The sequence below is a fragment of the Musa acuminata genome, chromosome BXJ2-4, assembly GCF_036884655.1.
Source record: "Musa acuminata AAA Group cultivar baxijiao chromosome BXJ2-4, Cavendish_Baxijiao_AAA, whole genome shotgun sequence".
NCBI lineage: Eukaryota > Viridiplantae > Streptophyta > Magnoliopsida > Zingiberales > Musaceae > Musa > Musa acuminata.
In genome coordinates, this window is record NC_088341.1 from 9,840,319 (window position 1) to 9,858,304 (window position 17,986).

General features: G+C 44.1%; 3 protein-coding genes across 4 annotated transcripts; 1 reads left to right on the top strand and 2 right to left on the bottom strand.

The window, feature by feature from the left end:
• Positions 1-196: 196 nt before the first annotated feature.
• Positions 197-5,199, bottom strand: LOC103981308 (oryzain alpha chain). The gene is made up of 5 exons (XM_009397993.3): positions 4,313-5,199; positions 3,646-3,881; positions 3,414-3,554; positions 2,036-2,485; positions 197-565 (listed from the first exon to the last, which is right to left on the bottom strand). The coding sequence occupies exons 1-5, from the start codon at positions 4,806-4,808 to the stop codon at positions 467-469; spliced, it is 1,422 nt and encodes a 473-aa protein (XP_009396268.2). The 5' UTR covers positions 4,809-5,199; the 3' UTR covers positions 197-466.
• Positions 5,200-7,529: 2,330 nt separating this feature from the next.
• LOC103981309 (F-box protein At1g47056) lies at positions 7,530-9,407 on the bottom strand. The gene has a single exon (XM_009397994.3). It carries the CDS (start codon positions 9,311-9,313, stop codon positions 7,691-7,693), a length of 1,623 nt encoding a protein of 540 aa, XP_009396269.2. The 5' UTR covers positions 9,314-9,407; the 3' UTR covers positions 7,530-7,690.
• Positions 9,408-13,695: 4,288 nt separating this feature from the next.
• Positions 13,696-16,940, top strand: LOC135609928 (probable LRR receptor-like serine/threonine-protein kinase At4g37250). Of its 2 annotated transcripts, XM_065103741.1 has the most exons (3): positions 13,696-14,273; positions 14,401-16,059; positions 16,142-16,940. In XM_065103741.1, the coding sequence occupies exons 1-3, from the start codon at positions 14,228-14,230 to the stop codon at positions 16,822-16,824; spliced, it is 2,388 nt and encodes a 795-aa protein (XP_064959813.1). In that variant the 5' UTR covers positions 13,696-14,227; the 3' UTR covers positions 16,825-16,940. The 2 variants fall into 2 exon arrangements, with proteins under 2 accessions (XP_064959813.1, XP_064959812.1); XM_065103740.1 differs by having other exon boundaries at positions 13,700-16,059.
• Positions 16,941-17,986: the final 1,046 nt, after the last annotated feature.

The window sequence follows — 17,986 nt, forward strand, 5'->3', positions numbered from 1 at the left end:
ATTGAGGGTTTCAGAAGCTTGATGATGCAGGAAAAGATCAACTAATTGAAACTACTCAGTAGTTTCCATAAAGTGAGCACATAGGATAAAGTTTACTACCAAGGTTCACATATGATCAAATGGTCTGAAGGGAAAAAGGTTATGCTGTCAACAGAAGCAATTCATTAACAACAATAGCATCAGATATTACATAGGGTAAGCTAATCCCCAATCTTATTGTAACATGATAAATTTTGAAGTACATGACAAGTGAATGGGATCCAATTTTTGGAAAAGCAAATGGCATGATTAATAAGTAAACCATCTTTCGGTCCACCTTACATTCCGAATCTGAAATATTTACACGGTTGTCGTCAAATAAACAATAAGCTAACTTTCGGTTCATAAGCAGGGGAGAAGTGTGCCAGGTCAAGCTGCTGGAGTACTCTTAATTTTCACTTCACGAAACAAATCAATGCATGAGTCTTCATACATTGATCTTCTTGCTCTTGCCATCCAAGTATGCCCAATGCGGCTTTGCAGGTATCCGAGCAAGAGCCTTCACTCCGAGGGGGTTGTCTTTGCTCTGTTCGTTCACATAAAGTATGAAATGGAGACGATCAGAAATAACAAGCAGAGTCCAAAATATTTACAAAGATAAATGTTAACTACAGAGAAATGGTTGAGGTTATATGCATAGGTTCATGTTCGAGGACTGTCATGCTAAATATAGCCAGGAACACACAACAGATCATCACCATCACTGCAGTAACAATCTATTTGTATCTTTTGTTTTCAGCTGCTGCATAAGACATAACTATGATATGGAACTACAGCCAGTTAGTAACCTGTATGTAATGCAACCATACTATATATACTATAGGACCTAAGAGTGATTTGGCTCATCGTAGGGCTGGCAATTCCAATAGCCATACACAAATATCTCAAATTTGACTCAGCTAGATGGAAAGAATTAAGAAGTCACGGTTGTTAATTTGTATCCTGATGGACTTCTGAATAAGACAGTGAATTATTAAGTTGTATATATGCAAATGGACCATAGTACAAGACCCAAAAATGATTTCATTAATTGTAGGGCTGGAAATATCGAGCTTGGCTCACCTGCAAGCATGAATGAACCCAGCTATCATGTAAATGAGATAAATAGTCATCTGTCTATAATTTTGTATCCAGCTGGACTTTGATAAGACATAACAGTGAGACGGCCTACAGCCGTACTACTTTGTATGTTGATAGCTGGACCATAGTTTAAGACCTAAAAGTGATTCCGCCTATTGCAGGGCAGGTAATTTTAAGAAAACCATCACAAATAGCTACAGCTTAGCTAATTTGAAAGCATGAATGAGCTCAACTAGCATGTAAATGAGCAAACTCAATAACAAGATAGGCTCGAAACTGTTTTCAGGCCAAAAGCCGCAACTTAGAGGCTCCTTTTCAGATTTGGCAGAAGTTGCTCCGAACTATAGATAGATGTATATGCATACATCCTACACATTAAACAACTAATTATCGGGATTTTGAAAAAGATTTAGTTTCTCTCTGTTTCAATTTGAGTTCCTTATCTATGAATGCTGACTGCTTAGACCGAGAATGTACTCTAAATGCTTAGCAGAATCGAATAATATTGATGCGACAATGTATTTGAGTTGAAAAAGTTATTAGTATATCTTGAAGCAAGCCTAAAAAGCTTGATAAAGAATTAGATCTTAAACAAGCAATATATGGGTGAATTTAGATTATCAAGTTGCACAACATAGGATCGGTTTCAGAATCAGGCTTTGATGTAGTAGAGGCCAATTATACAACAACTCGAACTTGACTTGAAACTAATTTTAAACTGTCAATATATAAATCATGAATTCAAGTTAGGTTCAAAGTTGAGTTAATTTACTGGCATTTCTCTAAATTCAACATGAGAGAACTCTAAGGATGCCATGATCTTTACAGATGTATTAAAGATGATCAGATATTAAACAGTGATAAGTTTGGTATTAAAAACATTTGCATGAGAAGTTTCCCAAGAGTATGACATTACCATTTGGCAAGTTCCAGCCTGGACATTGCAAACAGGGTGGTCATGGGGGCAGCAGCTGTAGTGATCTTCACAGCAGGTTGCGCCCTCAAGAGGACAGCATGCCCAGGCGAAGCAGTAGTGCCCATACTCATAGACACAACAGCAAGTGGTGCTCGATGGACAGGAGTAGTAGTTGTCACAGACAATTGGTGGATTCACTGGTGGGAAAGGAGAGGGTCCAGGATTGGGTGGGTTTTGACCCTTTTTTGTGGGATAAGATGGTTCCATAGCAATACCGCACTTTCCAGTGGATGTCTTGACATTACGCTCCATCCTGATATAGCCAGCCTCTCCCCAGTCATTGGCCCATGAGTTCCTGACAATCCAATAATCCTTACCATCCTCAGTGCCATAGCCAACAACAACCACACCATGATCCAGCTCAGTCCCACATCTTCCTGTGAATATTCCCTAAAACAAATAGCACAGTTTATAATTTTTGTTGCATTAACTTAACAGAAGAAGAAGAAGAAGAAGAAGATAGCTTATATAAAATATAATGTAGAAACAAAAAATAATAGAAGGTTGTTCATAATGACCAAGTGTGCTTCAGACTAGATCAGATATATTTGAGAAATATCACAAGGCTTAAAGAGCTCTATAATACTAACTTGTCACATATTTAGTAGATATCATGTTAGTAGGAGCCTATACATTGGATTCTTGGACATAATTCACTTTTGGATTTCTCAAAATGTTGAAGCATATTGATTAGTCCCTCTAGTTAGTATTCTACCTTATCAATTGATTAGTCTCCACAAAACTCTACATCTGACAACCCATATATAATTCTGATGATTGATAATTCTGGGCACAGTATCAATAATATGATCCAATCGCTGGAATGCCATCATAACAAAGCCTCGATCACACAATGAAATATGAGTTAGTACTAATCATAGTTTCTTTGCAAGGATAAACTACGATTGTTGAAGCTAAATCCATTCATTTCCAAAATTTCACAAATAAAAATGAAATATCCTTCAAGAACGATGAAGGGAGCAGAATTACTCTAATATATCAATAATGCATATGCATTTAAAATCATGAACTTGCAGTATTCATAAAAGTTGACTGAGCATGGATCCATGATCATATATCCTATCTAATCACCACCTTGTTTCTCTACACCTGAAATCAGTTGTAGGTAAGGTACAACACTTGCGCAAGCACAATATGCAACCAGAGTCATGCCCATGGTAGTACCAATCTTGTCGAATGTCTGATGATACTTTCTCGCACTTCATTAGAGATGACACTATTTTCTTGTACTACCAATGACGTAACAAGGTAATTGTTAAGAATCACAGCATCACTGATTTAGTAGAGGAGACATTACCGATTGGTAGAGCTGAAATTCCCTACCACCAGCCTCGATAGCAACACTGACAGGCTGGTTGGCAACAGCATTCCGCAGCGCTTGCTCATCGTTCTCAGGAACATCTTCATACCCATCGATCACAACAACTTTAGTATTTTTCTACAATATCAAACAATCCAATCACCATCAGAATGATCACATTTAGCATCGATGTAACTAAAGAAATCATGACAAATTCCAAGGAATTTACTCGGAGCTGGTCGCATGTCCCATCACGGGCCTTGTAGGGGTAGTCACTATCAGTGTCAATGCCACCATTATCGATTATGAACTCAAAGGCATAGTCCATCAGTCCACCATTGCATCCCTGGTTGTAGGCATTGTCGCAGTCCACTAGCTCCTGCTCCGATAGCGTTATCAGATTGCCCGTCATGATCTTGTTTATTCCTTCTACTGCAGCGATCGTCGAGAAGGCCCAGCAACTCCCTGCACCACCACACATAAGTTCATCAGCGCCAAATCCTTCTTATCATGCCAGTGTTGATCATTTACCGACAAAATGCAGCAAGAAGATTGCCAAAGTTCTAATGCTTTAATAACTTACCTTGAGAATGAAGTTTCAGAATTCATGCAGATAACCATTTCAAATAACATTCAATTCTTACATAAACTTGCACGTAATTTGTGCCTAATAGAATCATTATATAATATTTATGAAACATTACAGCAAGGAAGAACTCATCCATAAATAACACCAATATTTAACAGGATATTTGTACCACATAAGCACGGATACGAGAAATTGGCCGCAAATTAGGTATTAGATGGATGGAAAAGGGCCACATAGAAGACAAAAAGGAAGTTATCGAAGGGTTCAATGGTAATTTAACGTAAGATGAAGAGGAAGGGAGACTAACCGCAACTCCCCTGGTCCTTGACGGCGGCGACGGCGCCTTGCTCCCTCCAATCGACGAACTCCGACAACTCCTCGCTCGCGTTGTACCGGTACCGGTCGCTCGCCACCCTCACCCGTCGGGCGGTGGCGCGGTTGGCTCTGGTGCCCAGGTAAACCGCCCGGTACTCCTCGTTGGTGAGGTCGGCGAAGCGGTTAAGACCCAGGCGGAACCCATGCACGCCGGCGCCGGCTGCGGCGTTGTGAGCGTCGACGAAGCGTAGGTTGTCCTTGAACACCTCGAACCGCCGCTCCCTCTCGCCCAGGGCGTTGTACGCCCGCCCGTGCGCCGCCATCCACGCGTCGTACATCCGCCGCACCTCCTCGTCGCTCCGCTCCAAGCCCCGCACGCCGTGCTTCTCGTCGTAGCTAATGATCGACATGTCCGGCGCCGCGTAGGCGGTGGCAGCTACCCCGAGGAGGAGGAGGGCGGCGAGAAGAGCCTCGGAAACGATGCCCATGGTGCGAAATCCGAGGAGGAGAATGCGAAAGGTGAGATTTTGATGGGGTGGTGGGACTAAAGATGGTATTCTTATAGGAGGGATCGTGGAGACAGCGACGGAGTAGGGACTTCGAGTCGGAATCAAATAAGAGAGATGCGTTCATGATAAAGTTGTCGGTTTGTAATCAAGAATACAGCAATAACAGATGAATTATGGGGAATGGGGGGTGGGGGATGGGATAAAGCAAGAACAGCTTATCGAACTGAGGAAAAGGACTCTAGTGCAGAATGCGAGAGAAAGGAAAAAGGAGAAAACAGCCAAAGGTTGAAGGAGCAATTGAAGTTGGAACAATGGGAGAGAGAGAGAGATAAAATATCGTTTGATCCGTAGACTCGCGAGAAATTATCCGATATCCGTACGAGTACGATTTTATCCTTTTGAAATATATAAATTTTAAATATTATATTTCTGAGAGTAAAAAAGATTCGACGACTTATGAGCCATTGATTCCCGAACTAAATGACTTTATCAACAATGAATAACATTCAAACATATTACTGTAAAGAACAATGCAAAAGATAATATTATCTGTAATGAATTTGCAGCAATGAACAACATTTACATGCAATATGATGAACATCAATATAAAACAGTTGTGAAGCCAGAGATCAAGAATGCCATAGCAAAAAAGATCCAAGGGTTTCTCAGCCTCTAATCAAGTGATGAAATTATAGCTGTTTTCATCATTTGTAACAGTAATATCTTGATACATTAACTAAAATCTTTAAGAGATCAGAAAAGCTAGCCATAGCCTAAGCTCATCAGTCACTCAAAACCACAAACAATTATCAATCCATAAAACATCAAACGAAATTTGGACAGAGTTAACATTAATGTAAATGCTCCATTATGTAACTAATGATTAGCTAGCAAAGGGAAAACAAAAGAAGATACTTCTTAAAAAGAAAGGTCTCAAAGAATGAATCCAAAAATTGTATATAATGGAGCAAAATAAAATAGTTATCAGTGAGCATAGTGCTAACTGATCCGGTACCCTTTGAAGAATACAATGGCAAATTCAATTAACAATTCTAATGCAAGCATACATTATATATAAAAAGGCCAAAAAGAAAAGAAAACCTAGCATTCTGATCTTTGAATAATTCAACCAGTATGCATTTATACACAGGAGTCAGTATAACCATCAATTACTCAGAGAATTGCGCTTAGTATAACCATCAATTGCTCAGAGAATAGCACTAAGTAGAACCATCAATTTACTCGGAGAATAGCGGTAAGCATAACCATCAATTACTCAGACATAGCACTAAACTGGATGACAAAGAGAACGAACATGCTTTGATTAGGCAAAAACACGACTCGTTTACAATATGTACCAGATGCCAAGAAGGACTATGCATCGTGTGACAGAAAAGGTATTCAATAAACTAGTAACAAGAAAAAGTAGAGGTGTGAAATATTAACTGATACTCAAAGCGCAGACCATGGCAGAGTCAACTTCAAAAGCTAGACTTAACAAGAAATAAAACCTCAAGATCAAGATATCAGTTCAAGATTTTCAAATAACACTTACGATTTACCTTCAATATCGTAAAAATGACTCTAACATGTGCAGGATCATAAAATTATAAATTTCTACCAACAGTCCACAGCAAAAAGAAAAAAAAACTCCCATGATAAATATTCCAAGTGGATAATAATGTTGCTCAATCCCATTAGCCTACAGATGGCATTGGTTTTCCATGAGTAAACATTCATAAGGCACAAACCAATCCAAGCTTATATGTGATATCTTAAGTCGAGGACAATTTTGCAGACTTACAATTTGTACTCAATGTGCCAACTAAGATTGCTCTGCACATTAGGATATGAATCACGAATACAACTAATGCAGATCTTCAAACACCAAATACTGGTATGCAATCATGAAAACTGCTTATTAAGATTGATCTTCAACTGAATAGCAAATGCATTAATGACAATGAATCCAAGAAGAATGTCATGCCTATGTACAAAAGCTAAGTCCACATTTTTTACTGAGAATCATATAACAAAGAGAAAATAATAGAATGCTGATGTCTAACTTAAAAGTTGAGCTACATTCCAGAGAACAACAAAGAATCATGAAAATATGATAAATGTAAAGATCATTATGTTTTTTAGTATCAGTTAGCTTCAAAGGAAAAAAACAAAAAACTTCAAGATCTTGTGACAGACTTTCAGCTTCCTTCAAACCATGTTAGCAATCAACAAGTACAAATGGAGACATTTTTAATTTCAGTCATTGAAAGTCCTCAAGATTGCTAAAAGCTCCTCTTGGCTCCTTGAATTCACACACTAAATCCTACAATGTTAAAATTCAGAACGCTTTGCTTAGATATTCAAGAAACTTTAGCATGTTTCATTAAAACAAGCCAAAATAATTTGAGTCAATGTCAGTTCAACTCATGCCAATGGCTCTTTACACTGCTTGAGAAAGAACAAAAATCAATGCCATGGTGGATGAAACAATAGACCCAGCAACTTGCATATAACTCCACAATCCTGCTGTTTATGACTAGACAGATCAGACTAGGACAGGAGTTAAAGCAAAAGGCCCTAATTAGGGAAAAACAAACAAAACAGTGTAATATAATGATAAGCATAAAAAATTATGAGCACAATTACATTAAAAGAGCAGAGTACCAATGCATATGGTTGTAGAGAGACAGAATGCCATGAAAGACAAATAATACCCACTATTTACTTTCAAAAGTCAGGATAAACAGCTTATGATCAGCAATAGCAGCAAATGACAACCCTAGTTATGAAGCGCTAAATGACATACAAATTCAAGACTTAGTAGGACAATGAAAGCAATAAAAGAACGAGATTTTGTTTCACTGTAATGTATGATTGGAGTTGCTGCTTCCATGGGACCATCTCCGGAGAGCAGATGCTACAAAGTTCCTACCAGCGTAAAGACCCATCCTAGTCTTCCATGGTGACGACCTAGAGCTACTGCTTGATGGGAGAAGATCTACAGCCCCAATCTGATCGATCAACTGTTCATTGTTTTCAAGATTCCCACTCTCACCAACACTCCCCTCTGGCTGTTCCACAGGCCCAGCTGTGTCCAAGTTGACTGCCAGCATCCCATCCCTGCATTGCATCAACCAGTCTGCACATCCTGGAGTCACCCCTCGGCACTTCTTCACCTTAACTTTAACTAGCTTTGGGCAACCCTCCGCGAGGGCCTCCATTCCCTGGTCAGAGACCGGGCACCCTTTGATACAGAGCTTCTTCAAAGCCATGCACTTTGAGGCAATACAAGTGATCTCGGCGTCCCCGAAGGTGTCGCTGCCACAGAGGGCAAGGCGCTCCAAGTTGTGGCAATTACTCGCTATAAGCCCTAAGCTTCGGGCTGTTGGATTCACCCCAATAAGCACCAGTTCCTGAAGGTTCGGGCACTGTCTTGCAACAATTATGAGGCCCTCGTCGCCGATCCGGTTGGTCTTCCAACCGTCGATGTGGATCTTACGGAGGAGGTGACAACGTTCAGCGACGGTGGCGAGACCAGCATCAGTGCATTCTGGGGTCTTTACAAGGTGAAGGATCTCAAGATCGGCACAGAAGGAGAGTGCGGCAAGGCCCCGATCACTGACCTGGAGCTTCTCAAGGTGGATCTCGACTATCCCAGGGACCTTAGCTGCAATATCCGCGAGTAACCTGTCCCAGTCTCCGGAACAACGGATGAGCTTTAGAGCTTTGAGGTTGGAGGATCCAGCGATGAGCGGCGCAAAGCACTGACCATTATAGAGCTCTTTCAGGCAGACAGATCGGAGGGAGGCAGAGCCAACGATGGCGTTGCCGGCAGCAGTGACGTCGGGGAGACCACGGAGCCGTTTGATGGAGAGCTCTTCCAACGCCGAGCAGCCGCGGACGACGGCCTCCACGCCCTTGAAGCCGAAGGCACACGACCCGACGGACAGCTTGCGAAGGCCACGGCAGTGCTGACCGACGGCGCTCATGCCGTTGTCCGTAAGGGCACGGCATGACCGGAGTTTGAGGCGGGTGAGGTTGGGGCACCGGGCGGCGATGAGGACCAGCGCCTCATCGCCGAGGCTGTCGGCGCGGCGATCGCACTTGAGCGCGAGCTTGGAGACGGCGTCGAAGCGGGCAAAGATGGCCGGCGCAGCCTCCAGGAGGGCGGCGCGGGCGTCGAGGGCGAGGCGGTGGCGGCTCTGGCCCTCGACGGCGAGCCATCTCCGGCACACCAGCGAGCACCGCTTCCGGTCGCCGGAGCCGAGGGACTGGAATACAAGGGCGAGGCACTCATCGGGGAGGTCCTCGGTATTGTTCCTCGCCGGAGCCGCGTCCCCGTCGCCGGATGCGGCGTCTCCTTCTGTCATCGCCACCGAACGCCACGCCGCGGTAGCGGCGGAGGGAAGCTTAGCACGGCGACTGGATGAGGAGGAGGAGGAGAGGACTTTTATGGATGGGATGGAGGCGGATTGGCCCATTCAGGGCGGCCGGAGCGGCGAGACAGAGGCGCAGCGTTTTCTTTCGCCCTCCGCACGATGAGGAAGCAGCGGACTCGAAATGGGATTCCAATCCAGATTACAGAAGCCACTTAAATCCGATAAGTAACTACTACTGTAACATCAAACACGACCGGAGTTGCGGGCTCAGACGAGTCGTTGGTGCACGTGTGGCGTGGAGTTGATTCAAATGGACGGCACCGATGGGGGTGATTTACGAACGGATCGCGCCGAACGGACGGCCGAGATGGGATTGGACTAATCAAAAAGGCGGGACGCCACCGCGTGAACGCCATAATATGAGGATGGAAAAGACCACTCGGGGATGATGGTGTCGACGCGGCATGGATGGAATGTGATTCCCCCATTGCGTGACGGCTGCGGCTTCCACGTAGCCCATTGCACTCTCCTCCGTCACGCATTCGGATGGCCATGAACGATGCTCATGATGACTGATGCCGATATTTATATATATATAGTTATAGTTATAGTTTCATTCAAATGATAACATTGAGATAAACGGGATGAAATTATTATAAAATATATAAAAAATAAAATTTAATAATATATTTAAGATGATACGAACATATACTATGAAAAATATTAATAATTAAAAGGAAGAATTTAAATATTATTAATTTAATTAATATTTTTTAGACAGAGCTTAGTAATAATAATAGTTGATACTAAACAGTTGGTGCTCCATCCAAGTATGTTTTTTATCATCAATTAATATTGTGAGAACAATTTAATTAGATAAAATATGTAAATTTTAGTGTTAAAAATTTACTCTAAATATTATTGTTTCACATGTTAAAGGTTCAAATGCTAGAGATTAAGCTTATCAGCCTTGATGAAGATTAGCTTGTGGGAAAGCAAGAAGCCTTTCATCCTTTAAACCATTCAAAGTAGGTCTTCACATCAGACTCAAAAGATGTAATTGGCAAGACTAATTTGGGTCCAAAAAGAGATAAGCTGAACTTGACCATTCCAATCATAACTTTAACCCCTAAGAGGATTTCTATTGTTTCAGCATCATTATGAGCTGTAAAGCTCCCATGAATTGAGGCTCTACCTTTTGATCACTGTTCATTCTGCTTTTCTTGCTCCATGAAAAATGTTTCTGGTGATGTTATAATATCATATGATCATTGATTGCTTATATATTTAGTCACCAAATTATTATTATTATTATTTCATATTCTAACACCAAGACAATCACCAAACGTATAAAAAAGGTTGGTTTTTTACTAATTTATTCGTATAAGTGGAGATTATTTTTGTGACTCGAATCCTAATCATTTTGATAGTAAAAATGTAATCTAAGAGAAAGCAAAGTGATGAAAGCAAAGTGATGAAGATGTATTTGGATCCTTATGGCCAATCAATTATGACACAATGGAAAAATCTAGATATCAATAATAAAAATAATTGACATAAAATTTAAATGGTTCAACATATCACTCGTAAAAAAAATCAAATTCTTCGTTATGAGTTTAAATTACAAGTAAAATTGAGTTGGTCATAATCCATACATATGTATACTTATACCGAAGTATTTTTCTCATATATTTTCTTACATCTAGAAAAAAGTAAAAGCATCTTCTCACATTGTTCGTCGTCAATGCCTAAAGATACATATAATATTTATTAAATAATTAAATTTTAATTTTTAGAATATTTTTCCCTCAAATAAAGTCTTTTTATGCCTTAGGAATTCAAAAATAATAATTAATGCTAATAAAAATAATCTTTAATATGAGTATCCTTCATCATTAATATTGAAAAAGAATCCAAAGGAAGCTAAGACTAATATCCATTTGGATTGAGATTACTACTCCTCAAAGCTGTCTGGACACCATAATACCTCGTGAACTAAACTTCAATGAATCACCTGTGAATCTTAGAGCAAAGAAACTATTCTACCACTGTTTTGTGATCCAAGCAGCTGCCACAGCTGCTTGATTCCTCAGTGCATTCTTAGCTACTAAAGGCACCTTCTCATGTCATAAATAGATGGGAGTCTTGGCTTTACCTGGGAAGATCCTAGTCACGAGGTCAATGGGGCTCACATGATGTGGTCCTGTTCCTCACTGCCAAGATACCAAAGCAAAAAGAGAGAGAGAGAGAGAGAAGAGCTAAGTTCAATCATAGTGTCAAGTACCAAAAATTAGATCATATTCAAAGAAAGATAACATCTAATAGTATCCTGTTACAGTTTGAGCACTTCAGCTTGTGCTCCATTTGTTTCATGAGGAACAAATGGATAGAGAAGGAAGCAAGGCATGTGTAGTTTTTGCACTCTCTCTCTCTCTCTATCTCTATCTCTCAGCATTCCATATCCAAAATGCATCAAGTACACACCACACAATCTGTCTGCTTCTTAGGACAATACTGATACTATTTACTTTGCTAATATATAGCTCTTGGTCCAATAAGAACAACTATTTTATGCTATTTCTCCACTAGACTGCATTTTGATTGGTCACTAATATGGATTGTGTCACCAACTTGAGCTTACAATCAAGGTTTTATATTTATCTGATCTAAATGGGTTTGAGGGTTAACAAGTCGACACACACTATACGACTAAGAGAAAAAGAGATGAAGCTGAGAGGACGTATCGGTCCCAACGAAACGTTAAATCTTGATTATAATTATCTCATATAATTCCTCTTTACTTTTGAACAACACAGATCTCACAGTTCCTCTATATCACCACGCCGGCACCGAAAGAGTTACCGAAGGTTGATGGCAAACGAGGATACACAGTCACAGAGGAGGAACTCAGCTTGCTTCGGATCAGTAAGAGGGTGAAGAAAGCCATGGAGGGCGTGGCATCCATCGCCCGCCCGCGCCTGACGCAGCAGGGGACACACCGCGGGAGCGTCGCGTTTGGTTGCAGCACTTTGTGGAAATCGATGCAGGTCTTGTGAGTCGGGTTCATGCACTTCTCCTCCCCACGCCAACTTCGAGCTTGTCTTCTCTGCGTTCAGAGGCTACAGAAGCTTTTGGCGGTCAGGGGTTGCTGTCATGGCGTGCACGACTCGGAATCGGGTGATATGATATCTTAGCGTGCATGGCAAGTTTGGCTCCGGAGTTGCTCAGCTCTTGCTTCAGTGCACAGCTCCCATTTCTAGGTAGCAGTGTAATAAGGCACAGAGAGAGAGAGAGAGAGAGAGAGAGAGAGATGATGATGGTCGGTTGTCACCGGTGATCTTACACTGTTGTCTTGGATGAAGCGTGCAACATTGCTTCGAAGTCGTAGCTACAGAATTATTCATAGGCAGATCATGTGCGATCTGTTTAAATTGACTTTCTTCTCAGTCAACACTCAGGTCACCTGTTCATAGTCAGAGGTTGAACTTTCACACGATCAAACACTTGCCGAGCTCCTTTTCCTTCGCTTACTCTGATCCACCTCAGTTCGTATGAGCTGAAGCAGAGCTAAACTGTCACTTGAAATGGAGAAAATATAGCTACCAATTCAAGGAATGATGGCAATTGCTCATAAGATGATATTTATACCAGTCGACAAAAACCTATCAAAAGGAAGTTGATGACATCCATTTTGGTGTTCCATAAATTGGCAATTGCTTGTGGAATGAAACATCCTTTTGGTTCGTTCTCTGTCATCTCCACGCTGTTGCTTATTAACGGGAAGAAAGCGATTGGAAGGTGAGAATTAAATGCAAGAAGCAAACTCCAGCGGCAGAAAAGTTAGGAGGTAGGAGATAACACACAACACTGTACACATAGGAACACATGGGATTGTACAGAACTTGATGACTCTTTGAACATCGTTCATGAGATTCTCTCATATGAATCAGTACAAACCTTCAAAACTCGTGGAGCCATAGTGATGGCTACATAACTTGGTTTGCAGAGATTCTTGCAGTCATATGCTGCCAATCTTTATCTAATGTCAATCAATACACAGGTGAAAATGACCTTCATTTCTCTCATCTCTCATCTCCTGTGGCACATGAAATGTTGGAATGTCTTGTGGCTGTTGCATGTGGCTTAGAAGGCGCTTAGTGTCTTATCTTCCAATCTTAATTATCTGCAATGCATGGGTTTGATATAATCTCTTCTCATAAATATTAATCTGAGGGCACAGAAATTCACAACTGCAGTGTGTCTACCGAGGAATGATAGATGCAGTCAGCTGATAGATACGTGAGCTATCCATGTGGTCCGGCCTTTCTGAAAGAGAAGTGCGAGGAAAAGAAGAACAGCTGTTCTCTGACAAAAGACTGGCAGACTCGATCATGTCTCCAACTCCTCTCTCTTTACTATGGAATTGTAATCTGTGCTTCGCAGTGATGGATGTGTTCTCCGTGTTCAGATGAAAGCAAAATTACATCAGCTCATGAATGGGGATCCATAGGTGATGAGTTTGAGCTTAAATGATCTGAATAATGACACAATACATGCACTGTGGTCCTCTCTCGACAATCTCTCTTCCCTTCCCCTGTCACGCTATAAATCCACAAGAAGACTAATGTCATGTGCAGAGAGAGGAACTGCACAAACACAACATTCCTCCCTCCCTCTTTTCTGCTGACTTATATGCCCACTGTCATTAGTTTAAGTAGGCTTGCCGCAGGTCGTCCATGGCAATTCCACTCCTTGCCTTGCGTCCTCTTCCCAAAGCCAAAGATTCCTCTTCTTCTCCCCGCTGCCTCTCCCACAGCAACCACTGTGTTCCGCCGGTTCAGGTGCTGACTTGATCTCAGTTGGTCTTCCAGACGCAAGAGCTCAAAGCAAGGAATGAGCAAGCACGAGCTGTCTGACGTTCATGGAGGGTGCAGCCTTCCATGAGCTGTGTTCTTATTTTATAGCACACTGATTCGTCCCGAATCACATGCCAACTGGAGCACTAAATCCTTCTTTATGCTTTCATCTGTTGAGCAGCTCCATTCCTTGCAGAAGGAAGCAGGTCTTCCCATACCACCTTCCTCCATCTTCTCCTCTTCCTCTTCCTCTCTTCTTCTGCAACTTGAGACATGAGCTGCTTCAAAGCACCAACATGAGTTCCAAGTGGGTGATTACGACAACTCATGCAGCTTTGCTGTGCTCCATTCTTCTCCTCCTCGGTCCAGCGCTGGGGCTGAATCAAGATGGAGCGCTGCTACTCCGGTTCAAGTACTCCGTCCTTTCCGACCCCCTCGCCGCGCTCCGGGACTGGAACTACGACGACGCGACGCCGTGCTCGTGGAACGGGGTCGTGTGCACCGGCTTCTCTGATGGCGGTGCTCGGACCTTGGCCGCTTCAAGAGTGATCGGTTTGGTTCTTCCTAATTCCCAGCTCTTGGGCTGCGTGCCGCCGGAGCTTGGTTTCATCGAGCACCTCCGCCACCTCGACCTCTCCGGAAACGACCTCAACGGCACCCTCCCCGCATCCATCTTCAATGCGTCGGAGCTGCGTGTGCTTTCTTTGGCCGCCAACGAGATCTCTGGCGGCCTCCCCCAGCTGGACGGCCGAACGAGCAGCCTCCTAGTACTCAATCTCTCTGACAATGCACTGGCCGGCGCAGTGCCGACTGGTCTCGCCCTCCTTCCGAACCTCACCGTCCTCGCTCTCACCAACAATTACCTCTCCGACGAGCTCCCCAGCGGCGGGTTCAGCCGGCTCGAGTACTTGGATCTGAGCTCCAACCTCATCAATGGCTCTCTGCCGCTGGATCTCGGAGGGCAGAGGCTCCGGTACCTGAACCTGTCTTACAACCGGATCGCCGGGTCGATCCCGCCGGAATTTGTTTCGAAGATTCCGGCCAGCGCCGTCGTGGACCTCGCGTTCAACAACCTCACCGGAGGGATTCCTCGGAGCGGAGCTTTGGCCTCGCAGAAGCCTGCTGCGTTCGCCGGGAATCCGGGTCTTTGCGGGAAGCCGCTCAAGAACCTGTGCACGATTCCTTCCAACCTCTCCGGTCCTCCAAACACCAGTACCGAAGCTCCGTTAGCGTCCAAGTCTCCTCCGGCCTTTGCAGCGATGCCCAAGGAGGCTAATGAGATTTCTCCGGCGAGTAGTGGGCAGCAGCAGGGGGGCCTTCGGCCGGCGGTGATTACCACGATAGTTGTCGGGGATGTGGCCGGAATCGGGCTTCTCTGCCTAGTGCTTTGGTACGTATACCAAGTGAAGAAGAGGAACAGAGTGCAACAGCAGATGAATGGAGTTGGAGCTATCGGCATGAAGGAGGAGCAGCCACCGGCTCCCCCTGAACCCAAAGGCCTCGGAGGGCTACCATGCTGTTTAAGGAAGAAGGGCGGCGAAGAAGACACCGAAGAGACCTCGGCGTCCTCGGTCTCTTCCGAAACGGAAGCAGAAGAGGAATGGCGTCTTCAAAAGAGAGGAACGGAGGGTGGCGGCGGAATAACCCCACCGCAGCAGAAGCAGCAGGCGCCTACTTTTGTCACAGTCGACAGCGGGTCGGAGCTGGAGCTGGAGACTCTGCTCAAAGCCTCAGCTTACGTACTCGGCGCCAGTGGGTCGAGCATCGTCTACAAGGCAGTGCTTGCCGACGGCACCGCCCTGGCCGTCCGTCGAATAGGCGAGAGCGGTACCCTCCACAAGATGAAGGACTTCGAAGTTCTTGTCCGCAGCATCGCCAAGTTCCGCCACCCGAACCTCGTCCGCTTGCGGGGGTTCTACTGGGCCGCCGACGAGAAGCTCCTCATCCATGACTACGTACCCAATGGCAGCCTTGCCAACATCTCATTTACCAGTAAGTCTCTCCCCCCCCATCGTGTTCTTCTCCCTGATCTCCTCCTCTTCCTTACTCACCATGGGGTATTCGTCGCTCTCAGAGAAGCATGGCTCGTCGCCGTTTCATCTGAGCTGGGAATCGCGGCTTCGGATAGCCAGAGGAGTGGCCAGGGGACTGGCCTACCTCCATGAGAAGAAGAGCATGCACGGGAACATCAAACCAAGCAACATACTGTTGGAAGCAGACATGGAGCCCAAGATCGGCGACTTCGGCCTCGAGCGCCTCACCTCAGCCGGCGGAGGCTACCGACTCAGCACATCGGCCCGGCTGTTCGGCAGCAAACGATCGGTGCAGTCCCAGAGAAGCCTACCCGACCTATCTCCGCCGCCAGTCGCCGGAGCCAGTCCATGCGGGTCTTCCTCCGCTTCAGCATTGGTCTCTGCGGCTCCCTACCAGGCGCCGGAGTCGATGAAGAACCTGAAGCCCAGCTCCAAGTGGGACGTGTACTCCTTCGGCGTGCTGCTGTTGGAGTTACTGGCCGGAAGAGCGTTGTCGGAGGTGGAGCTCGGCCAGTGTAACGCGGGGTTCGTGGTGGAGGAGAGGAACAGGGTGGTGAGGATGGCCGACCCGGCGCTGAGGGGCGAGGTGGAGGAACAGCAGGAGGCTCTACTGAGCTGCTTCAAGCTGGGATTTGCTTGCTGTGCGGCGGCGCCCCAAAGGAGGCCGTCCATGAAGGATGCCATTCAAGTGCTCGAGAAGTTGCCTCCTTCCGCCTCGTGTTGATCTCTGTAGCAGAATTAGGACCGTAAGCCATTAACCTTCGTCATTGTAACACATACTAATTTGTTTGTGTTGATGTGCTCAGTGTTTGGGGTGATGCAGCGATCACTGTGTTTTTATTTTTCTTCTATATTATCCTTTAATTTTAAGGTCACACAAAATTGCTCAAAATTATATATATACATATATATATACATATATATACATATATATACATATACATATATATATATATGTATATGTATATATATATGTATATATATATATGTATATATATGATGTAGGTTGCACCGTTGCAGCGAATAAAACATTATAGGATCCCTCAACCGTCGCATCGCCTCCCTCGATCTCTAACCCTCTCCCCAAAATGTCTCATCTTCCCCTCTCAAAACCGTCTCACCTTCCTCTTTGCCCGGGCTTCGCATCTCCGATCGTCGAGCCCAAATGCAGGGTTTTGGTGTTGCGGATCGCTGGTTTCTCTTTCGTCCGGTGAAGAATCTGCAGAAGGCAAAGCTCCCTCAGGTACTTCCTCAATTCCGCCTTTCTTATGTCCGTGTCGATCTTGAGATTGTTGGTTGTCTTCCCGGAATTGATCGTGTCAAGGTAGAAACACCGGCTGGATGAGAGAGAGAGAGAGAGAGAGAGGGGGGGGGGGGGGCACGGGTCGTCGTAGGTGGCAGCATTTAATCGGTTTCTTGTGCTATTCTTAGGAGTTCATCTGATGGATAAATGGACGGAAATGAATTGTGTCGATTAGGGCCTGAGAATGAGATCAGAGGCAGCAAAAGATGCGTTTCCTTTCTTCTTCCTTGTTTGGTATTGAATGCATTGGAGATATCCTTCAAGTGTAAGGGGTCTAATGCAAGTACATGGAATTGAGACGAGCAGGATGGAATCTGTTAGCTTGTTGTACAGCAGATTTCGGATGGATGAGTTGGGGTTGCGATGACTCCAATACCAGACCCTCGGTTCAATTAAATTTGGGATCGGAACCAAACCGGTAGTTCCGATTTTGGAACCAGCGGCTCGGTTTTGTCGAATTTGGAATCAGAACCAAATCGGTTTTATACTGGTCCGGTTCTGGTTTCGGTTCGAGCCCAGATAACCTATTTTAATATTTAATATTTATTTATTTATTTTTCTAATTAATCGTTTATTAAGTTGT